Source organism: Ammodytes marinus, assembly GCF_949987685.1.
Source record: "Ammodytes marinus genome assembly, chromosome: 20".
NCBI classification, from domain to species: Eukaryota; Metazoa; Chordata; class Actinopteri; order Uranoscopiformes; family Ammodytidae; genus Ammodytes; species Ammodytes marinus.
In genome coordinates this window covers 25,736,942-25,762,344 of record NC_137224.1, presented here as the reverse complement: position 1 = coordinate 25,762,344, position 25,403 = coordinate 25,736,942, and the positions used below count along the sequence as shown (strand labels likewise).

At 41.3% G+C, this 25,403-nt stretch overlaps 1 protein-coding gene across 1 annotated transcript in view; it reads left to right on the top strand.

Moving 5' to 3' along the window:
• adgra1a (adhesion G protein-coupled receptor A1a) overlaps window positions 1-24,917 on the top strand; it is a gene marked incomplete at its 3' end in the record, with an annotated part of 96,120 nt that extends 71,203 nt beyond the window's left edge. Inside the window, exon 5 of the mRNA XM_080048825.1 lies at window positions 23,471-24,917. Coding sequence (XP_079904951.1) covers window positions 23,471-24,917 — 1,447 coding nt within the window. The remainder of the gene's footprint in view (window positions 1-23,470) is intronic.
• Window positions 24,918-25,403: the final 486 nt, after the last annotated feature.

Sequence of the window (25,403 nt, the reverse complement as noted above, 5' to 3'; positions counted from 1 at the left end):
GGAAGTGTTTCCAGAGGACACTTAAAAGTGATGCACACGTCCAGGCAGGCTTGTTGTTTACGCATATTTTGACTATGATTTTGACTCACAGTGCTATTAAGGTTATCTTTCCGTCTACACTAGCCTAGGACTGTGGAGGAGAAGACTGAGACACCATCTGTCCGAAATGTAAGTAGCCATATTTTTTAAATAATCATGGCCCATTGTTAGTTGAATGTCTGTGATGTCCTTTATCATATCCCTCCTATAATAACCAACACTGACTGAAATTAGATAATGCTGTGGGGTTTAGTAGTTAGCGTTAGCGTCCGCTAGCTTAACTGTTAGCTTTAGGCTAACCGTTTGAGCTGTGGATTCTTTGGCAATGACTGTTGTCGCCTGCGGCTCGTTTTTGTGAACTCACATTAGACCTGCAATGAAGGTCCCTGTGTGAAAAACAAATGGTGAAACTGACTGGTGTGTTGGAAACTGTAAAGAGTATTTTTTTTAATAGCTTCAGGCTGCTACCTGCTAGCTGTCTGACTAAGCAGTCTGACTGTATCTCCAGTGTAATGTGTATACAGACAAGAATACTCTATGTTGCCTCTGCTGGTGTTTGTTTCCTGTCCAAACATCACAGTATCACTCAGAACTAGTTTCTTATTGAGCCAGGGCTATACTGAATATATTAGTAGCCTATCTTATTTTATAATGGAAGAAAAAACGAATCCCCTCTGTTTGTGGCTTTGCCATAACTACAGATGTATGATATACATGTCAGCTACATGATGTTACATTGGATGTGCCATGTTTTACAGATGTGAGTGACCTGAGGGAGCCTGTGTTTGATGAAGAGTCCGTTGACCCACCCGGACCTTCACACAGCTATCTGTTCCATCAGAGGACGTGTTCACGGTAAATACAGTTTAAATATGTCAGTCAATAACAGAATATGAACTAAGTATTTATGCATAAACTCTCTAAACTGGTAAAATACACCCTGTTTTACGTTTGTCTTTACATGTTCAACGGAGGAATGACCTACAGCCCAGTGGAGTGAAAAAGCTTTGGTTGTGAAGCGATGCTGATGTTATATGTAAAGGCCCGTCTTTTTTGCAGTTTAAAACATTTGTTTCATTAATTTTCACTTTCTTTTGCTACAAACTCTAAACCCAATATAGACCCTGACGTAACGTGGGTTGTGTGTGTTCAAAAACTTTCAATGTCTGGGTAGCAACTGTGGAACCAAAGATTGGTTCCTACTTTATACAAGAGCGCTAATTGGCTCTTACATAGCATGTTACGTAATGTAATAGTTAACAGTAACCATAATGAGGCTGGAAAAGAATATATCATGAATCATGTCAAGATTCGCTGGAAAGGCATTTACTTTTGTAAAATGTATTTTTGAAATAATGCTTTAGATGGCTTGTCAGAGCTACAAATGATTTGACACCATTTCAATATCTAGTAGATAATGTATCATTTGTGTTGTGATCTCATTCATAATAAAGTTTTACTGTTAAAAAAATGGATTGTGTTCCTTACTGTCACCGTTTGCTACCTGTAGTAAAGGATTACTTGAAACTCACATTTTCATAGTCAGGATGTTGGACTAGATTTCTGACCGATCTACATGCATAGAATTATACGTTTCTCATTTCAACCCTTTAATGTCTGTGATGTCCTTTATCATATCCCTCCTATAATAACCAACACTGACTGAAATTAGATAATGCTGTGGGGTTTAGTAGTTAGCGTTAGCGTCCGCTAGCTTAACCGTTAGCTTTAGGCTAACCGTTTGAGCTGTGGAGTCTTTGGCAATGACTGTTGTCGCCTCCGGCTCGTTTTTGTGAACTCACATTAGACCTGCAATGAAGGTCCCTGTGTGAAAAACAAATGGTGAAACTGACTGGTGTGTTGGAAACTGTAAAGAGTATTTTTTTTAATAGCTTCAGGCTGCTACCTGCTAGCTGTCTGACTAAGCAGTCTGACTGTATCTCCAGTGTAATGTGTATACAGACAAGAATACTCTAAGTTGCCTCTGCTGGTGTTTGTTTCCTGTCCAAACATCACAGTATCACTCAGAACTAGTTTCTTATTGAGCCAGGGCTATACTGAATTTATTAGTAGCCTATCTTATTTTATAATGGAAGAAAAAACGAATCTCTGTCTGTAGCTTTGCCATAACTACAGATGTATGATGTACATGATGTTACATTGGATGTGCCATGTTTTACAGATGTGAGTGACCAGAGGGAGCCTGTGTTTGATGAAGTGTCCGTTGACCCACCCGGACCTTCACACAGCTATCTGTTCCATCAGAGGACGTGTTCACTGGGTGGGACAGAGGTCTTCTTCAGGGATACCAGCAACAACAGCAGCAACATCTATGACATGAGCTTTATTACCAGCTGACAAAACAGCATACAAGAAGTCCTTCACCTACATGATCTGGACAGTTACATAAAAGTTATGGCTTTGCTTCCGTTTGAATTATGTAGACTTATTATTTCCATTTCACTGGCTATGAATAAACTGCTTTATTTTTAAGGATGGTGTTGGTCATTTTAAAATGTAATAATACTGTCTTATCAGAGAAATCTACAGAGAAATAAAGGGTTGAAATGAGAAACGTATAATTCTATGCATGTAGATCGGTCAGAAATCTAGTCCAACATCCTGACTATGAAAATGTGAGTTTCAAGTAATCCTTTACTACAGGTAGCAAACGGTGACAGTAAGGAACACAATCCATTTTTTTAACAGTAAAACTTTATTATGAATGAGATCACAACACAAATGATACATTATCTACTAGATATTGAAATGGTGTCAAATCATTTGTAGCTCTGACAAGCCATCTAAAGCATTATTTCAAAAATACATTTTACAAAAGTAAATGCCTTTCCAGCGAATCTTGACATGATTCATGATATATTCTTTTCCAGCCTCATTATGGTTACTGTTAACTATTACATTACGTAACATGCTATGTAAGAGCCAATTAGCGCTCTTGTATAAAGTAGGAACCAATCTTTGGTTCCACAGTTGCTACCCAGACATTGAAAGTTTTTGAACACACACAACCCACGTTACGTCAGGGTCTATATTGGGTTTAGAGTTTGTAGCAAAAGAAAGTGAAAATTAATGAAACAAATGTTTTAAACTGCAAAAAAGACGGGCCTTTACATATAACATCAGCATCGCTTCACAACCAAAGCTTTTTCACTCCACTGGGCTGTAGGTCATTCCTCCGTTGAACATGTAAAGACAAACGTAAAACAGGGTGTATTTTACCAGTTTAGAGAGTTTATGCATAAATACTTAGTTCATATTCTGTTATTGACTGACATATTTAAACTGTATTTACCGTGAACACGTCCTCTGATGGAACAGATAGCTGTGTGAAGGTCCGGGTGGGTCAACGGACTCTTCATCAAACACAGGCTCCCTCAGGTCACTCACATCTGTAAAACATGGCACATCCAATGTAACATCATGTAGCTGACATGTATATCATACATCTGTAGTTATGGCAAAGCCACAAACAGAGGGGATTCGTTTTTTCTTCCATTATAAAATAAGATAGGCTACTAATATATTCAGTATAGCCCTGGCTCAATAAGAAACTAGTTCTGAGTGATACTGTGATGTTTGGACAGGAAACAAACACCAGCAGAGGCAACTTAGAGTATTCTTGTCTGTATACACATTACACTGGAGATACAGTCAGACTGCTTAGTCAGACAGCTAGCAGGTAGCAGCCTGAAGCTATTAAAAAAAATACTCTTTACAGTTTCCAACACACCAGTCAGTTTCACCATTTGTTTTTCACACAGGGACCTTCATTGCAGGTCTAATGTGAGTTCACAAAAACGAGCCGCAGGCGACAACAGTCATTGCCAAAGAATCCACAGCTCAAACGGTTAGCCTAAAGCTAACAGTTAAGCTAGCGGACGCTAACGCTAACTACTAAACCCCACAGCATTATCTAATTTCAGTCAGTGTTGGTTATTATAGGAGGGATATGATAAAGGAAATCACAGACATTCAACTAACAATGGGCCATGATTATTTAAAAAATATGGCTACTTACATTTCGGACAGATGGTGTCTCAGTCTTCTCCTCCACAGTCCTAGGCTAGTGTAGACGGAAAGATAACCTTAATAGCACTGTGAGTCAAAATCATAGTCAAAATATGCGTAAACAACAAGCCTGCCTGGACGTGTGCATCACTTTTAAGTGTCCTCTGGAAACACTTCCGTCGTGTTGTGGCCTATTTCCGTTGTGTTGTGGCCTAATTTGCTGGTGTTTTGTGTTCTTGCATGTGTTTTCTGATGTTGCGTGCTGTGACCTCTCAGGGCCACCGTACAACTCTGCTTCACGGCAACAGCACGCTGAAGCGCCGCACACAGCAGCAAGTTTCCTTTGCCTGATGAGATTTTTGACCGTTAATACCAGCTGCTCTGCCACCGTGACACGGAGGTTGTTTGTTAACTGTAAAGTGATGGCGCTGTCGCTACACGAAGTGAGGAGCCTGCACGATATGAAGTGCGCATGCGCAAAATGGCCGCCATATTTGACAGCCCGCTAAGGCTTTCATATGTACATTTTATTTCTTTATATGTCCATGGGCAACAGCATATACTATTTATGCCTAATACTAATACTTTTATTTACCGCAGCGATTTCTAGACAGTCGCCTAGGCAACGCTCGTCAGCGTCCTCGGCTCACCCCGCTCTCCCCTCAGACACACACACTAAGCGGCCCAAAGTGTTTTTGAGAGATACAGACAACTCTAAAAACAGACTGTAACTCGCTCAACTCTGAACCGATTTTCATGACATTTATTTTGTTATGAAGATAGAAAAATTAAACTTGATACTGATTACGTGTTGGAATTAAATTCAGTTACGGGGCCGCTGACCCACGGACTTTGTGTGTGCTCACGGGGAACTTTGGGGGGGGGGGGGGGGGTGAGGACGCTGACGTGCGTTGCCTAGGCGACTGCAGCCATTCTGGGCTCGTACATGGGCCAAGGATAACTTCAGAAAACTATTGTCGTTAAACACAGTTTGTTGCTACATTCACAAATGCAAGATAAGAAATGCAAGATAAGAAAGTGAAAGCCATCAACAACATCCACAAATGCTGCAGACTTCTCTGGGCCGAGTCTACATTTCAAATAGTTTTTGTAAATCATAGATTTTTTGTCCTCCGGGCTCCAGAGGAAAAGGACAATCCAGAATGTTACCAATACAAAGTTAAAAAAGAAATGTGGGGGTCTGTATCACTGGCGATGCCACAGCAACCGCAGGGACTCTCACTTGTGTCATTAAGCTAATACATTTGACTGTATTTCATATCAAAGGGACACAGAGATGACTGTGTTCAAACTGATAAAAACGATCCGACTGTATAGGCTAGTGTATCACGTATTAAAGTATTTTCATATTGACGGACATCGCATCCATTCAGTTAATGCTGATTGTCAAGCCAGTTAGATGACTTAAAAGTACTTGTTCATATAGTTTGAACACTTTGTGAATCAGAGTGAATGGTATTCTGCTAAAATATCAAATAGCCTACTTTAAATATACGTGATACAAGTTTGATCTTTTTTAACAGTTTGTTATTAAATACAGTCATCGCTGTGTCCGTTTGATATGAAATACATTCAGATTTATTAGTTTAATGACACAAGTGAGAGTGCCTGCGATCGCTGCGGCATCTCCAGAGACACGGACCCCCACATTTCCTTCCGTTGGACACTAGAAGCACCATGAGTAAAACGAACACGAGTGACACTCCTATGGCTATGTGGCAACGAAGCGTAACTGTTCTGTGGCGGCGACTAGCGTCAGGTGCTACAGTAGAGCTAAGAAGGCTCTAAGGGCGCTCCGGACCAACCTTACCAACGTATGACGTACGAAAGAGATTCGCCTGTTTCCCATTTCGGGAAACAGGCGAAATGTTAAGTAGGAACTCTACGTAGGGGTAACGAATGACGTAAGAAGGCTCTAAGAAGGCTTCGGGAAACCGGCCCCTGGTCTGTCTGCAGTACATACCTGTCTCCCATTGAAAACATTTAGCTCAATATGAAGCACAATGGGTACCCCAGAATGTTGAGCATCTGAAGTTGTGTTTCAAGCAAGAATGGGAAATAATTTTGTTTTCTAAGGGTGTATTCACATTGGGAAAGTCCGCTAGTTCACTTGCTTTGGTCCAGACCAAATAGAGTTAAGATTCTTTTTGTTTGGTGTGGTCCATTTTCATATTACCCCTTTTGCAAGTGAACTAGCATTATGAAGCAAAACCACATCCTATGTCATTCATTCACTGGACAGACATTCTGGGGTGGAGAGTAGCAGGAAGCACGAAGTAAACCCCATATTATATCATTGATATAATATGGGGTTAAAAATAATAAAAAGGCCTACATCTAGCCTATAAATAAAGAAGAACATAAAATGATTGTTGTTTCATATGGTTATAATATGTAGCCCTATGACAATGTCACGTTATGTGGCTTGTAGCCTACGATGTGAAACATAATTTGTACTGTATTTTTGCTGCTGGACGTGGAGCTCGCGAGACGAATAGGCTTAAGCTGACACTCAGCTGATTTTGCTGTGTATCAGCTGGGTGTCAGTTCGGCGCAGCTCAGCTCCAAACTGACACGGGGATAGTATTGACGGTCCCGTTAACATGGGAAGAAAAATAAAAACACACACTTCATGCAAAGCACAGCGTGAACCTGTTGGCACTGTGCGGAGACGCTCTCCTCTCCATCTGATTGCTGAACACATTCAGCATGTTAACGCGTCTCAATCAAATGTAATATATTCGCTCTGGGCTCTCGGTCAAACCACAACTAATCTTCCTAACAATGGCGACAACAACACTTTCCCATAATGTGAAGCTGACGGCGATTTATTCAAAAAGAAAAGAAAGCATAGGCACAGCGCTTCCTGCAATGGGTCGGATCGAGTCCGGCCGAATACACACCACAAACGAACTGCAGATATTAGTTTGGAAGCGAACCGAGACCACCTGTTCAAGTGGGTCTCGAAGCGCTTGTTTGGTCCACCCCCGAGTGCGATTGCTGTATTCACACCTGCCTGAAAGATGCGCACCAAAGGCGGAAGTGCACCTGAGTTCGTTTCAACCGAAATAAACACGGCAGGTGTGAATACACCCTAAATGTCAACAATTAATGTCCTCAGTTCCCAAACGCTCAACCAATGTTGTTAAAAGAAAGGATAATGCAATACAGCATTAAACATACCCCTGCCCCAACGTTTTTGAAACGTGTTGCAATTTTAAGGTATATTTTATATCTTTTATATAATACATAATATATCTTTATATTTATAGTATATTTTAGTCTAGGTCCTGGGTAAGATTTGTATGCGCTTCATTTAGTGTAGCATATCTCAACTGTTATAGACTAATATGACCCCAGTGAACAACATGGGATGTGTGCCAAAATCTCTGCCCGGGACGATAGTCCTGAAAATGACCACAACAGGTTACACTAGTATCACACTACGTGGTGAATGGGACTTTTTTTTTCTCCTTTATAGATATCCTCATACATTTCTACAAGATTAATCTTCATATTAAGAGAAATACTTTTTGTATTACACTTTGTCTAAAAATGTAATAAAATATGCAAATGAGGCAACATCTCATTAAATATGCGTAGCCTACATATAAACCCTTTAGTAGAGGTCCTGGGTAAGATTTGTATGCGTTTCATTTAGTGTAGCATATCTCAACTGTTATAGACTAATATGACCCCAGTGAACAACGTGGGATGTGTGACAAAAACTCTATCCGGGGCGAAAGTCCTGAAAATGGCCACAACAGGTTACACTAGTATCACATATGTGGTGAATGGGATTTTTTTTCCCTTTATAGATATCCTCATACATTTCTACAAGATTAATCTTCATATTTGGAGAAATACTTTTTGTATTACACTTTGTCTAACAAATTGAATAAAATATGCAAATTAGCCAATATCTGATTAAATATGCATACATATACAGGTGAAACTCGAAAAATTTGAATATCATGCAAAAGTGTATTTATTTCAGTAATTCAGCTTAAATTGTGAAACTAATATATTATATAGACTGCATGCGAAGTGAGATATTCCAAGCCTTTATTTGTTATAATTTTGATGATTATGGTTTACAGCTTATGAAAACCCCAAATTCAAAATCTCATAAAATTTGAATATTACATGAAATCAATAAAAAAAGGATTTTTAATACAGAAATGTCAGCCCTCTAGAAAGTATAATCATGCATATGTACCCAGTACTAGGTTTTGGCCCCTTTTGCATGAATTCCTGCATCAATGCGGCGTCACATGGATGCTATCAGCCTGTGGCACTGCTGAGGTGTTATGGAAGCCCATGTTGCTTTGATAGTGGCCTTCAGCTCGTCTGTATTGTTGGGTCTGGTGTGTATCATCTGTCTCTTGACAGTACTCCATATATTATCTATTTGTTTCAGGTCAGGAGAGTTGTCTGGCCAATCAAGCACAGTAATAATAATAATAATAATAATAATAATAATAATAATAATAATAATAATAATAATAATAATAATAATAATAATAATAATAATAATAATAATACATTTTATTTGAGGGCGCCTTTCATAGCACTCAAGGTCACCTTTACAGGGCAGTGTTTAAAAAAGAAAATCAACAATCATAAAAAACACAAGAAAAAGATACATTGAAACAATTTACACAAGTGGGGTGAAATGGGTGGGAGACAATAAACTAGATTGAATATGTCAGTTTAAAAAGATATGTTTTTAGACGGGACTTAAAAGTGGAGAGAGTGTCAGAGTTACGGATGTCAGATGGGAGGGTGTTACAGAGGTGGGGGGCAGATCGGCTGAATGCCCTGGACCCCATGGTGACCAGGCGGGCGGGTGGTACAGTTAGTTGAATGGAAGAGGAGGACCGGAGAGTGCGGGTGGGTGTGTTGGTGTGCAGAAGTTCACAGATGTATGGAGGCGCGAGGTTGTGGAGGGCCTTGAAGGTGAGGAGCAGAATCTTGAAATCGATGCGGGTTTTGACCGGGAGCCAGTGAAGCTGCTGAAGGACAGGAGTGATGTGATTAATGGAGGGGGTTCTGGTGATGATGCGAGCAGCAGAGTTCTGGACCAGTTGGAGTTTGCGGATGGACTTGAGGGGGAGATCAAAGAGGAGGGAGTTACAGTAATCGATGCGGGAAGTGACCAGGGTGTGAACAAGGATGGCTGTACTATGAGGTGTAAGGGATGGGCGGAGGCGGTTGATGTTGCGTAGATGGTAATAGGCAGACCTGGTGATGTTATTAATGTGAGCTTGGAATGATAGTGTGCTGTCGAGGATGACACCCAGACTCTTAACCTGAGGGGAGGGGGAGACTGAAGTGTTATCGATAGTGATGGAAAAGCTGTCAGGTTTTGTCTGGGTTAATTTGGTGCCGATGAGGAGAACTTCTGTTTTATTGCTGTTAAGTTTGAGAAAGTTGCAGGTGAGCCAGGTTGATTAGGATGATGAGTAGTCCAGAATCAGCTGCCATAAGGAGGTCGTTGGTGATCTTTATAAGTGCTGTTTCAGTGCTATGGAGTGGGTGGAATCCGGACTGGAACTGTTCGTAAAGGTAATTGTCAGATAGGTGAAAATGGAGTTGGGAGGCAACTGTCTTTTCCAGGATTTTGGAGATGAAGGGCAGATTTGATATAGGACGGAAGTTGTTGAAGTTGGAGGGGTCTGCACCAGGTTTTTTCAGAATTGGGGTGATGGCAGCAGTTTTGAAGGATGTAGGGACAGTTCCAGTAGTAAGAGAGGAGTGGATGATTGCAGAAATGAGAGGAACTAGGGAGGGGAGGGAGGCCTTAACCAGATGTGTGGGTAGGGGGTCAAGTTGACAGGTGGATGGCTTGGATTTCCGAATGAGTTCAGTGATTTCTGAGATAGCAGAGAGCTGGAAGGAGGAGAATGAGTGTGTGGAAGGGTGAACGTTGGCTGAGATATTTAGATGAGGGGTTGATCCAAGGTGCTGGTGAATCTTTTTGATTTTATCAATGAAAAAGGACATCATGGAGTCGCAGAAGGAGGTTGTGTACAGGTGAGGGGGGAGAGAATCCTGGGGTTCGGTAATTTTGTTAAGTAGGGAAAAGAGTGACTTAGAGTTTCCTTTGTTGGCAGTGATCATATTGGAGTAGTAGTGGGTTTTAGTGCTGGCAATGGAGTCCTTATAATGCAAGATGTGGTTCTTGTACATCTCTTTGTGAATACTGAGACCAGTTTTCCAATGAAGACGTTCAAGTTGCCGACCATTGGCTTTCATTAAACGGAGATCGGGAGTGAACCAAGGGACAGAGACGGAAAAGGAAATAGATCTGGTTTTTAATGGGGCAAGGGAATTAAGGATATTATTGAGTCCAGTGTTGTAATGAGAGACCAGATCATCAGGAGTGGATAGATTGTGAATGTCAGGGAGGCAGGAGGAGTGGATTCTTGAAGTGAGAGTGGCAGGGTCAATATTCTTTATATTACGAAATGAAATAGGGCGGGGTTTTTTTGAGATGGAGATAGTGAGTTTAAATGTAAATGAGAGGAGAAAATGGTCAGTTATGGGGTTAAGGATGTTAATACCATCAATACCAATCAGCCAACCAGTTACTAGTGGTTTTGGCACTGTGGAGAGGTGTCAAGTCTTGCTGGAAAAAGGAAATCAGCATCTTCATAAAGCTAATCAACAGACGCAAGCATGAAGTGCACTAAAATCTCCTGATGGATGGCTGTGAACTTGATAACACAGTGGACCAACACCAGCAGATGACATGGTGCCTTAAATCATCACTGGCTGTTGTAACTTGATACTGGTCATCAAGCAACTTGGATTCTGTGCCCCTCCACTTCCTCTAGACTGTGGGACCTTGATATCCAAATGAAACGCAACATTTCATTTGTATCAGTGATGATTTGAGGTATCATGTCATCTGCTGCTGTTGGTCCACTGTGTTATCAAGTCCAGAGTCAACACAGCCGTCTACCAGAAGATTTTAGAGCACTTCAAGCTGTTGACAAGCTTTATGGAGATGACAATTTCCTTTTCCAGCAAGATTTGGCACCTGTCCACAGTGCCAGAAACCACTAGGAACTGGTTGACTGACCATGGTATTGCTGTACTTGAATGGCCAGACAACTATCCTGACCTGAACTCCATAAAGTATCTATGGGCTATTGTCAAGAGGCAGAAGATACACACCAGACCCAACAATACAGACAAGCTTTTTTTCGTTTCTGTCAAACACTCCTTTAGAGAAGTACAGCCGTCTCTCTAAATGGCTTCTAAGGGTAAAAAGCCGACTCCGAGTGAAAAGGAGGATGCTAATGCTAACGTTAGCTTGGGGGCTATAAACACCATGATAACCACGCTACTCGAGGATCACCGGAATGCACTGACCGCCAAGTTTAAAAACTCATTCGCTCAGCTCGATGCAAAGTTAGACCAGATTACACTGACAGTGGAAGACCATGGTCAACGCGTCTCGTCCCTGGAGCTTTCTTCAGATGACCTGAGTCAGCGTGTCAGTGACCTCGAGACCATTTGTTCCACTCTGCATGGTGACAACACGGCTCTTCTATAATGTTTACAGCCGTACATTTAAAGCTGCAGTCATATTTTCATAGATTTGTTAACTCATGTGAGTTTTTCATTTCATATAACTTTTTAGTTCACTGTTTACGCAATTCAGTTATTTCAAAGTTGATATCCGTTCTCCATAGTCATATTTCTTTGGGGCTATAAGCCAAAACATTATTATAGATTTGCTCAGATTATTATTTATTTTTTCTGTACAGTTTACCGGAGAAATGGTTAAGCTTTAGACAGGAAGATTCGATTTGTAAAATGTTTGTTTGGAAGAGCTTGCTGCTTATTTTTTTTAATAGCAGCTGTCTTGGGTGGGGAGGGGGGGGGGGGGTGTGTCACTGCCAGTAACGCTTTAGCAATGTATTTAAGCCCATCGTTGTACACTAGTTACTTTCAACCTGCACTGACCCGTTGCTTTGCATTCAGTCTGCCATTGGGTTCACTGTATCTACATAACAACTTAACATTTCTATTTATGATTCATGGATAGACACCTCAATATAGTAAGCTGGAATGTCAAAGGTTTAAACCACCCTGTTAAAAGAAGAAAAGTTTTCTCACATCTCAAACAACTCAAAACAGAAATAGCCTTCTTGCAAGAGACTCATATCCGTTGCTCAGACAATGACTGTCTCTTGTTGGGCAGAGGTTCCACTATTCCTTTCAGGCTAAAGCTAGAGGGGTTTCAATTCTAATCAGCAAGAATATTTCCTTTGAGCCACATAATGTGACCTCGGACAAGTTTGTATGTATGTAATCGTGACTGGAAAATTATACAACGCCCTTGTAGTATTTGTCAATGTATATGCCCTCAATGTAGATGATGTAGGTTTTTTCGAGCGGTTGTTTTCATTACTTCCAGACCTGAACACATACTCTATTATACTTGGCGGTGACTTCAATTGTTGGTTAGACCCTCTGTTAGACCGATCCTCTACTAACCCCGGTGTAGTGAGTAAATCAGCTTGTTTTATTCAAGCCTTTCTCTCCGATTATGGTGTAGGTGATGTGTGGCACTCTTTACACCCACAGGATAAGGAATTCTCTTTTTTTTCACATGTCCACCACACGTATACTAGAATTGACTATTTCTTCCTTGATAACCAACTTTTACCCCTGGTTCATTCCTGTGACTTTCAGAGTATTGTCATTTCTGACCATGCCCTTATTTCTCTGGCCTTGTCCCTTCCAGATCTCCCTCAAAAGAGCAGGCAGTGGCGATTCAATTCAACTTTGCTCTCGGATGATAAGTTTGTGGAGTTTATCAAGGGAGAGATAAAAAATGTTCTTTCTTCTAATACAGGGGTTCTCAACCTTCTGCAAGCTGGGCCCCCCAAAGCTGGGTCATTGCAGTTGCCCCCCCCCCCCCACACACACACACACCACCCTACACAGATAGATAGATAGATAGATAGATAGATAGATAGATAGATAGATAGATAGATAGATAGATAGATAGATAGATAGATAGATAGATAGATAGATAGATAGATAGATAGATAGATAGATAGATAGATAGATAGATAGATAGATAGATAGATAGATAGATAGATAGATAGATAGATAGATAATCTATTATTGTTATTATCACAAGGGCTAGGCCAGTGGCGCACCTTTGAGGTGAACATTGGGTTTAGGGTTGGGGTCCGGAAATTTCTTATATTTTAACGTTAAATTCTGGTGAACTTTAAAAGCTAATTATGAGAGTGTATCAATGAGACACTGAGGAAATGTTTTTTTTAAAAATCTCCTTAGAAGAGAAGAAAATAGTAGCCTAAATAGAACATACACAGAATAAATTCTACAATAGGTATACCTGTTATGAAAAAGCTTCACAAAACAAAGTCTATGATCAATGGGAAACACTGCCAGTTCAGAGAATGTTTCAACTCTTGAGTCTTGGATTTGGAAAGTGGCCAGATTTAGCTCAAAATGCTACCTGCGATTAAAGGGGTAGTTCAGGATTTTAGACATAGGGCCTTATTCCCAAATTAGCCTTGGTGTTCTTTATCAGTGGAGACAGTTTTCAACACATTTAATTCAGTCCTTCTAGTTGCAGAGTGCGCTCGTGCTAAGCTAGCGCACGGCATCGGGGGGATACCTAGCCTGCTACTAAAACAGTCTTACCCACTCCACAGTACACCCGAGGCCAATCAATTATAACGCCAGACTATCGATGTAAATGTCTGTGTTGATAGAATAATTTTAGAAATAAAACCAACCTCGCATAGGCTATTGCATTTTGAGGGACTTTATTCCTTGTAGGCTGCGGCAGCGGCGGACTAATACCTAGGTTACAGGCTCTATAATAGTTTGTTTACCTGCTGCTGTCTTACAGACGCAGAGTACAGTGCACAAAGGAGTTGTATTAGCCTATGCAATAAACAAGATATGGCCACGTTTGGAGGACTTAGCAATGCGTCTGCTTTTGAAGACGATTATGAGGAATTTGTTGTATCCAACGAACCGTACCTGTACGAGCCGGAATACACTGATGAAGAATTGAGAGGGATGCTCAAAGGGCAGAAAGAGAAAGAGCGTCTGTAGAGACAGCCCCCGGTGGAGCTGCAGCAGAGAACCGGGACAGAATGACGGTAGACTGGTGGCAGTGCAGTTTCAGTTTCTGTCCCACGCTGCTCTGTTTACTTTCTGCTGTAGTGATTCGGTTACACAGCAAAGTAAAAGTCCGCTGCTGCTAAGAACGTAGTCCCTCAAAATGCGATAATTCATGCGATGCGAGGTTGGTTTTATTTCTAAAATTATTCTATCAACACAGACATTTACATCGATAGTCTGGCGTTATAATTGATTGGCCTCGGGTGTACTGTGGAGTGGGTAAGACTGTTTTAGTAGCAGGCTAGGTATCCCCCCGATGCCGTGCGCTAGCTTAGCACGAGCGCACTCTGCAACTAGAAGGACTGAATTAAATGTGTTGAAAACTGTCTCCACTGATAAAGAACACCAAGGCTAATTTGGGAATAAGGCCCTATGTCTAAAATCCTGAACTACCCCTTTAATGTGCTGTGCAGCCTGAACGCGGAGTTGTGTGTGTCTCAGTGGCGATTCCAGGAAATTTTGACTGGGGGTGGCCAAGGTGGGCCACAGAGCTAGAGTGGGGTGGCCATCGCACCCCTGAATGAATAGCATGTGATATGCTGTACAACCAATTCAAAGATGATTTATAATCCCAAATGCCCAAATCATGTTAGTATCCATTGTAATGTTTGTCAGAAAGCTAAACCCCTGAAGGGGGTCTGGGGGCATCCCCCCCCAGATGATTTTTTTGTGTTTTTAACATGTAATCTAAGCATTCTGGTGCATTCTGGCGAAGATAATAAAGGAAAAAGTCAATATTTATTTCAGTTCAGATGAATAGTAAAATTAGCAAGACAACATAACTTGCTAGCAGCCAGATGCCTAACAACTGGACAGAGGGACGGATGACAACTAGCTTTTGACCAAATATCTTGCTAAAAAAATAAACCTTTATTTATGAAATTCTGCCCTAAGAACATGTTACACTTGCTAACTACAAACTTAAATTTTTTTATTCAGATTTCAAAAATCTGCTGGGACACGTGCCCATACACATGCATGGGTGGCACGCATGTCACAAGCACACTTATGCTGTTTTCAAGACCTTTGCTGACCAGAGACCAGTTCTAGTGGCCAGAGTCCTACCATTAATTCAGTACTTGAAAATTGCAAACTGATCTCATATCAGTTGATTGGAGTGTTTGTGTGATGAACTTGGCAACTACCTATCAAAAAAAGTTAAGAAAGAAAAAAAAATACATATCATCTCTGAACTAGGCTACATATCAGGAAAAAAATTGAAATTACAAAAAAAATAAAATAATTAAGATTTTTTTATTTTTTATTTTGGGCGCGCCCCACCGGTTGAGAACCACTGTACTAATATATCCCCTGAAACATCTAGCTTGATTGTATGGGACACCCTTAAGGGTTACCTTAGGGGGCATATAATATCTTACACTGCCAAGATGAAGCGGCAATCCACTAAAGAGCGTTTGGAGTTGGCTCATCAAATTGGAGAGATTGACAAGCAATATGCGCAAACTCAAGACCCAACTCTTTATAAAAAACGAGTGGAACTCAAAACCAAATACGACTTACTCACTACTCACTCAATTGAACACATACTTTAAAAAAATAAAGCCACATTTTACACATATGGTGATAAAACTGACAAATTGCTCGCAAATCAACTTAAAGGTGCCAAAGCGAGACAGAATATTTCAAAAATGTGCACGCTTGATGGCCAGATAACTTCAGACCACTTGCAAATTAATGACGCTTTCAGAGATTTTTATTCTAAGCTTTACACTTCCGAATTTCAACCAGATCAGAAGGTATTGCTTGACTTTTTCAGCAGTCTTAACATTCCCAAACTCTCATTGGATTTTAAGGAAAGATTGGAAGAACCTATATCACAGGCAGAAATAGCTGCAGCCATCTCTTCGATGCAATCAGGCAAATGTCCGGGCCCTGACAGCTTCCCTGCAGAGTTTAAAAAAAAGTTTTCTGTACTTCTTTCCCCACAGTTGTCTTCCGTTCTATCTGAATCCTACAGTGAAGGCTCTCTCCCTCCATTCTTTGCCGAAGCCTGTATCACTCTTATTGCCAAAAAAGATAAAGATCTAACCGAATGCGCTTCATACAGACCAGTTTCCCTTCTTAACACAGATGCTAAAATCTTAGCTAAGGTTCTAGCTCGGAGACTAGAGACTGTCCTCCCTACAGTTATATCTGAAGACCAGACTGGTTTTGTGAAGAGCAGACACTCTTTCTTTAACGTATGTCGATTATTAGATATAATTTACTCTGCTTCCGAGGACATCCCTGAGGCTGTATCTCGATTCAGGGGTTGCGGTCTACGAAGGCTGCATTTGAAGACCGATTGCGTCATAGCGGCGCGCAAAGATTGTTCCATTTGCAAGGCTCCTTGCAAGGCTCCTCATATGCGGCAGAGAAATGCAGCCTTCGTTTCACGGTTTTGAAGGCTGCATCAGATGTATCCTTCACAGCCCAACATATCCCATGATTCATTGCGTTTTTTTCAGAGATGGCATACAATAAAATAAAAAATAACAAAACAGCAACGTGTTGCTCCATCTTCTTAACTTTTATCTTCCTTTCTTTTTTTCTTGTACTTTTTTTTCTTTTCGTCTGGTAGGCAACTTCTTTTTCTTTTTTCCTCTGCTGACAAGGCTGTTTCCGTTGGCAGCTATCAGGGTTGCTAGGCAGCACAGGAGCGGCGAGTCATCACGCAAGGTAACGGCTTGTTACGCAAACCGGAAATGCTCGTAAACGGAGACCTGCGGAGACCGTCTCGTTCAACAACGCTCGTTCGGCCTTCGAATCGGCCTTCATAGGCTATAGCCTACATAGAACGCGAGACCGCCTCCTTGGGATACAGCCTGAGTGTGTCGTGTCAATTGATGCAGAAAAAGCATTTGCCCACGTCGAGTGGGTTTATCTATGGGCGGCTCTTGACAAATTTGGTTTCGGGTCAAACTTTATATCGTGGATCAGGTTACTATATTCTCACCCTTTAGCCTCAGTTCGGAAAAATTTGCAGATTTCCAAGCCGTTCGACTTACATCGTGGAACCCGCCAGGGGTGTCCTCTGAGCCCCATGCTTTTTGACTTAGCCATTGAACCCCTTGCCATAGCCTTCCGTAGCTGTGAGAACATAGCCGGTATTTGGAGGGGCGGCACACAGCATAAGGTCTCCCTACATGCTGATGACCTTCTGCTTTTTGTTTCGAGCCCAGACACATCTCTGCAGTCTGCTTTGTCACTGCTCAATCATTTCAGTCAATTTTCAGGCTATAAGGTAAATCTTGGAAAAAGCTAACTGTTTCCCATTAACTATGAAGTACAAGCACCGGTGCTTAACAACCTGCCATTTAAAGGGGACATATTATGAAAAACCAAACATTGCCGGTGTTTGGGCACACTGTTTAGGTTATTGGCGTCCCTACCAGCACACACAAGCTTCAAAAAGACAAATATGTCAGTTTTTTCTGAGACACTTATTTCGAAAAAGGGGGGATTTGAAGGTTTGTTCCAAAATACACCGACTGATGACGAAATCGGTCGGTTTTCATTATCATAAATACTCCCACGGGAAAGCTCACCAGAAACTCGGCCTCAAGCTACCATCACACCCCAGCCTCGAAGCACACTAGGGCTGAATGGATTTACTTCATTTTTTGTTAGGCTATCTCCAGCAAAGGTTTGCAATCTGTTAGTGTGATCAAAGCCTTTTTACTGGAGTGTGGAGGAGACTGGGCCAGGAAGACTGAGAGACACCATCCGTCCGAAATGTAAGTAGTCCTATTTTAAAAATAATTCTGTCCGTTTGTTAGTTCAATGTCTGTAATGTGCTTTATTTTATCCCTCCTATAATAACCAACACCGACTGAAATGAGAGAATGCGGGGTTTAGTCGTTAGCATTAGCGCCCGCTAGCTTTACCGTTAGCTTTATGCTAACGGTTAGAGCTGTGAGTCTTTTGCAGTGACTGTTATTTGGCTCTTTTGTGAGCTCACGTTAGTCCTGCCGTGACAGCCCCTGTGTGAAAAACAGACGGTGAAACTGTAGGGTGTGTTGGAAACTGAAGAGTATTTTTTTTAATAGTTTCATCCTGCTACCTGCTAGCTGTCTGATTGTATAGCTCAAGTACACACCGCAATAAGTCTGTGGACAGTGTGTAGTACAAGCAGCAGTGGGCCTATTACATGATCTCAAGTGTAATGTACACATAGACAGGAATACTGTAAGTTGTCTCTGCTGGTGTTTGTTTCCTGTCCATTATATTTCAAAAAGCACACAGTATCACTCAGAACTTGTTGCTTATTGAGCCAGGGCTATACTGAATTTGTTGTAGCTTTGCCATAACAGATGTATGATGTAGGCCTATACATATCAGCTAGGCTACATGATGTAACATTGAATGTGCCATGTTTTACAGGTATCTGAGTGACCTGATGGAGCCGGACGGAGCCACCAAGACCGTCACACTATCCGTTCCTTCAGAGGAGGATGTGTTCACTGGGTGGGACAGGTGGTCTTCTTCAGGGCCCAACAACAACTGGACAGTTACATAAAAGTTATGGCTTTGCTTCTGTTTGATATGTACACTTCATATTTTCATTCCACTGGCTATGAATAACCTGCTTTATTTTTAAGGATGTTTTTGGTCTTTTTAAAATGTAATGATACTGTTTTATCAGAGACAATCTTCAGCGAGATGAAAATGTGAGTTTCAAGTAATCCTTTACTACAGGTAGCAAACAGTGACAGTAAGCAACACAATACATTTTTTAACGGTAAAACTTTATTATGAATGAGTGATCACAATACAAATGATACATTATCTACTAGATATTGAAATGTTGTCAGATAATTTGCAGCTCTGACAAACCTAAAGCATAATTATTTCAACCATACATTTTACAAAAGATAATGCCTTTCCAGTGAATCTTGACATGATTCAGGATACATTCTTTTCCATTATGGTTACTGTACATTTTTACATGTCGACTCAGTATCGGTTCACAACCAAAGCTTTTTCACTCCATCATTCCTAGATCATTCCACAGACCTGTAAAGACAAACGTAAAACAGGGTGTATGTTACCAGTTTAGAGAGTTTATGCATAAATACTTAGCTCAAATTATGTTATTGACTGTGACATAATTAAACAGTATTTACCTGAGGATAATGTCAGGGAAATCAGAAAGCCATTAATGCCATTTTCACAGTTTTCAGCTCAGACTCCGGTCTGAACAGGTTCAGTTGTACATCTTTTAGTTTAGAACTGGTTAGTGTGCCGATATTTGTGGTAGAAATGAAGCTAAACATGTTTACATTGGTCTCCATGGTGCATTGGCCAAAAGTAAACAAAACTGACAGCTGGGCGTGTGCCATGCCCATGTAGGTAGGTATAGAGTAAATGAGCAGGGCGGTGCATGCACGCCCATGTAGATCTGACCAGTCAGAGCGGACTAGTATTTTTGCGAAGGGGGGTAGATGTCAAAACCAACCTTTTGAGATAGAGGCAAAAGAAGGCTGGAAAAGGCGATGAAGAAATGGGCAATGGTAGAAAACTAATGGGTTTTTTGAACAATAAATCATGAAAACCTTTTCTAGTAGACCTTGGAAATACACCTTTAAAACCGAGATTTAGCATAATATGTCCCCTTTAAAATAGAAAAAAACAAGCTCTCATACTTGGGCATGTCAGTTACAAAGAGGCACAAGGATCTTTTCAAAGAGAACTTTATCAATCTGTTTAATCAGATCAAACAAACAATTATGCAATTGTCACCCCTATCAATGTCTCTTGTTGGCCGAATAAACTCAATTAAAATGACCATTCTACCAAAGTTTTTGTACCTCTTTCTGGCCTTACCAGTTTTTATCCCCATGTCCTTTTTTGACCAACTCGACTCAACTCTTTCCTCCTACATATGGAGAGGTAAGCAGCCTTGTCTCAATAAGACCCCCCTCCAAAAAACCAAAGCTGCTGGCAGCCTGGCTCTACCAAACTTTCTTTTTTACTATTGGGCTGCCAACCTGCGCTGCCTTTCATTTTAGTCTTTCTTTCACAATCAGCCCAATTGTCCTGACTGGGTAGCCATGGAATTACATACAGATGATAATACTGTATGTCCGTGCCTGCATTACTTCCCCACTTCCATTCCCCTCGATTAAATCTTTAAAAAATCCTGTGGTTAAACACTCTCTAAGGATATGGGTTCAATTGAGGAAACATTTTGGATTGCATAGCTTCTCCCTGCTGAGCCCTATTGCATCAAACCACCTTTTCAGACCATCAACCCAAGATACTGTCTTTAAAGAATGGCATAAGAAGGGTATTGTGCACTTCAAGAACCTGTATATGGGTAACACTTTAGCATCATTTGAACAACTAAGCAACACATTCGGTCTTCCAAGGTCAGATTTTTTCAGATACAGTCCCCTCCATAAGTATCGGAACACTGAGGCCAATTCCTTTATTTTTGCTGTAGACTGGAAACATTTGGGTTTGACATCAAAATATGAATATGAGACAATAGATCAACATTTCAGCTTTCATTTCCAGGTATTCCCATCTGGATCTGATACACAACTGAGAAGATAGCATTATTACATCATCAATGAAGATTAATGAGCCCGTCCCAGAAGAAGCCATGCAAGCCCAAGCCATGACATTGCCTCCACCGTGTTTCACAGATGAGCTTGTATGCTTGGGGTCATGAGCAGATCCTTTCTTTCTCCAAACTTTAGCCTTCCATCACTTTGGTAAAGGTTCATCTTGACAACAACACAGTAACACATGATGGCAACAGCAAAATTAACTTAGAAACATTCTGTCTGCCAATTTAAAGAAAGATGCACCCAAACTGATTGGAAGATCCTTCATCATGCAGCAAGGTAATGACCCAAAAAAACTGCAAAAACAAAAAAGGAGTTCATCAGGGGCAAGAAATGGAAAGTTTTAGACTGGCCAAGTCAATCTCCAGACTTAAACCCTATAGAGCATGCATTTTACCTGCTAAAGAGGAGACCGAAGGGTGTAACCCCCTAAAACAAACAGCAACTGAATAAGGCTGCGGTAAAGGCCTGGAAAAGCATCACAAAAGAAGAATGCAAAAGTTTTGTGATGTCAATGGGTCACAGACTTGATGCAGTTATTGCAAGCGAAGGATTTGCAACAATCTGTTCCAATACTTTTGCTCACCTAAAAATGTGGTGTTCCTCTACAAAATATGGTATCTTCTCAGTTGTGTCTCAGATCCAGATGTAAATACCTGGAAATGAAAGCTTAAATGTCGATCTATTGTCTCATATTCATATTTTGGTGTCAAACCCAAATGTTTCCAGTCTACAGCAAAAATAAAGGAATTGGCCTCACTGTTCCGATACTTATGGAGGGGACTGTAATTGCAAACAAGACATTTTGTGCTATCCAAATTGACCAGTTTTTTATCTGTTCTTTTAATTTCAACCTGTCATACAAAAAAATAAAGAGATTTAGATTTTTTTTTAAATGCCTGAAGTATATCACTATATGTCTAATATATCTAGAATGTATGGAACTTTCACTTTTTGAATTAAATTAGATATATAAAAAAGAGCTTTTCCATGATATTCTAATAATATTGTCATGGTCTGTCTTTGCCCTGTCTTGTTTTGGTGGTTTCCTGTTTTATTTTGGTATGTCTGTCCTGTTCCTCCCTATGTCCTGTCAAGCTTCCCTCTTGTTTGATTACTGCTCCCTCCCCTAATGTGTTACACCTGTGTCTCGTTGTGTCTTGTATATATACTCCTTGTGTTCCTGGTCTGTGCATTATAGTTTTTCGTGTCTGTGTCGGTGAGTCCTTGTCTTGTGTGTTCCCTCTGTTCCCTGCTTTACTTTTGTATCCTGGACTTTTTGCATTTTTGCCTGTTGGCCTTTTTTGTTGTATCTTTTGGAGCTAAATAAACAAAAATTTTCTTGATACGTCTTGCGTTTGGGTCCTACTTGCCTGCCTGTCTGCCACACCGTAACAAATATGAGTTTCACCTGTAAACCCTTGAAGTTACCGATTTTCTGAGGGGACCACAATGTTCACAATGACAATGATAAGGTCATAGAAGAGTGTAAACATTCTGATTTGATATATAATGAAAATGGCTAAAAAACAGTCAACCTATTACGTATAATGAGATATTGCCTAATTTGCATATTTTATTTAATGTTTTAGACAAAGTGTAATACAAAAAGTATTTCTCATAATATGAAGATTAATCTGGTAAAACAGTATGAGGATATCTATAAAGGGGGAAAAAAGTCCCATTCACCACGTAGTGTGTAACCTGTTGTGGTCATTTTCAGGACTTTGGTCCCGGGTAGAGATTTTGGCACACATTCTATGTTGTTCAATGGGGTCATATTAGTCTATAACAGTTGAGATATTCTTCGCTAAATGAAGTGCATACAAATCGTATCCAGCACCTCTACTAAAGGGTTTATATATAGGCTACGAATATTTAATGAGATGTTGCCTCATTTGCATATTTTATTAAATTTTTTAGACAAAATGTAATACAAAAAGTATTTCTCTTAATATGAAGATTAATCTGGTAAAAAAGTATGAGGATATCTATAAAGGAGAAAAAAAGTCCCATTCACCACATAGTGTGATACTAGTGTAACCTGTTGTGGTCATTTTCAGGACTTTCGCCCCGGATAGAGATGTTGTCACACATCCCACGTTGTTCACTGGGGTCATATTAGTCTATAACAGTTGAAATATTCTCCGCTAAATGAAACGCATACAAAACTTTCCCAGGACCTCCACTATTTGTGTATATTTACAAAAACCATCAAGTTTACAAATACATATGATGTGTTTGAACTGTTGTTTATTGAACACATGTCGAAAAGGACTAGTAAATGAACACATTCTGTTTTATTCACATATTACATAGCGTTCCAACTTTTTAGGAATTTGGGTTGTAAAATTAATAGCTTCACAGCTCTCTAAATTTTTTATTTGCTCTATGTGCGTACAGCTTTCTATGCTTCCTTTGCTGTTGTTCGTCTTTAAGCACTGAATGCTTTTAGGCATTTAGGTCAAAGCCCTGGGCGAGCCACTGTGGCGCATGCAATTACCGTTCGTTTGATTGTATACATACAGGAGTAATTCGATAAAATGATTTTCTCTTACATTATTTAAACGCCCTGACTGTTTTATAAATTCAGTAAAATGTTTATGTCTATGTGTCTTTTTCAGTTGCTGGATGGCATGGGAACCAAGCCTTGGAGGTTTCTATGCTCCTGTGAGCCTCTTGGTGTTAGTAATGTCTGTGTACTTCTTGTGCACTTACATTCAGCTTAAACGCCACCCAGATAGGAAGTACGAGCTTAGAGTTCGGAGTTTGGATCAGCAGCAGTTATCATCTTGTGAGTCGAGCTATCACTGCAAAACTGACACTGTAGGGGCTTCTGAATCTACTGAGGAATGTCCACCATTTGCAACAGGCATGTCAGTCTTGGCCAATGAGCACTCATTTAAATCTCAGCTCCGGGCCACAGCCTTCACCCTCTTTCTGTACCTGGCTACTTGGGCTTTAGGAGCATTGGCGGTATCACTAGGACATTTCCTAGATATGATATTCAGCTGCTTGTATGGGGCTTTTTGTGTCACTCTAGGACTTTTTCTTCTCATCCAGCACTGTGCCAAACGAGAGGATGTATGGCACCGCTGGTGGGCTTGTTGCTCATCCAAGTCCAAGACAGAGGAAAGGCATGGGGACGGACAGAACCAGAGCCAGGAGCTCCATCATTCACACAGCCACCTAAGCTCCCAGTGCTCGGGCAAGCAGCCACTACTCTCTCCTTGCCTTGTGCAGAGTTCTTTCCACAAAATGACGCCACCTCTGCAGAGCCCTACACCCAATCAAACTGGTCCATGTTGCGTGGCTGTGATGGGTCCCGTTTCCCCAACTCTCATCGAGCAAGTGCCCTTACCACGTCCACCACAGTCACATTCTGAGGAGCTCCCTCATCGCACTCTGCCTCTACATAACTGTCTTAATCACAGGACAAAGTCACGCTCTTTCAACCGCCCACGGCCATGCCTCAAGGACTTCCGTTCACACTTGTCTTCCACCAGTATGGATGGGAGTGTACACAGCTCCCACCTTGATAGTCCTCATGCTGTTCAACACCTCAAAAGCCCGTCTCTGGTTTCCAACCACCCACACCCGGACTTCCAGCTTCCCTACCTTAGCCCTCACTTCAATAAACAGTTGGCCCCCTGCCACAGCATAGCAGGATCAGTGAATTCCTGCCACAGCCACATGAACGACAGCATTACTTCCTGTCACAGCCTCCTCCTGCCTACTCACTGTGTCCACAACTGCCAGCGGCACATGCAAAGCTCAGTTGATCAATCTTCTACTATCAGCTGCTATGAAACACCTGATCCCTTCACTTTGCCATATCAGAAAGACCCTGACACATACAGCATGTCAAAGACAACTGACCAAGAAAAGGCTCATCTCTGCAAACAGGCGGAGCAGAAAGGTTTCCCAAGGAATACTCTGCCTCGGCAGCACAACACTGTCAGTCGGCGAGGTACCATCGGCCGAAACAGAAGCCTGCAGGAAGACGGCCTGTTTGGCTCAGATACGGACAACATACGGACTGGCCCTTGGAGGAATGAAACTACTGTGTAGTAGGGGTGGGCGAAATACCCTACCCTACTATACAAGGGTGGGTATATGACATCAACGGTGTGACGTCATGCCATGATAAGAATTACACAGTACCGTCATGACGTCATAAACACCCACACATATTGGTTTAGCACAGCTGACTGATTCCGGGAGCTGGGGTGACGTGTCCCACTCAAGGACACATGGTAGAAATGGTGTGCACCGTAGATGCAATATCATCACAAATAACAGGGATCGATCCAGCGATCTCACTGGTCCGCCCCCTCACCTAGGCCATCCTACCACCCGAGACAAGGTGGGTAAAGTGTCTTGCCAAAGGACACATCATCCATGACACAAGTGGCAGGGCGGTAATCGAACCGCTAACCTTTCGATCATTGGCCAACCTGCTCTACCACCTGAGCCACAGTCGCCCCATCAACAAGAGGGACCTGGCCCAGGTAGCAGCTATTTTGTTGTTTAGCCTGTTAATTTCAAGATCTTTAG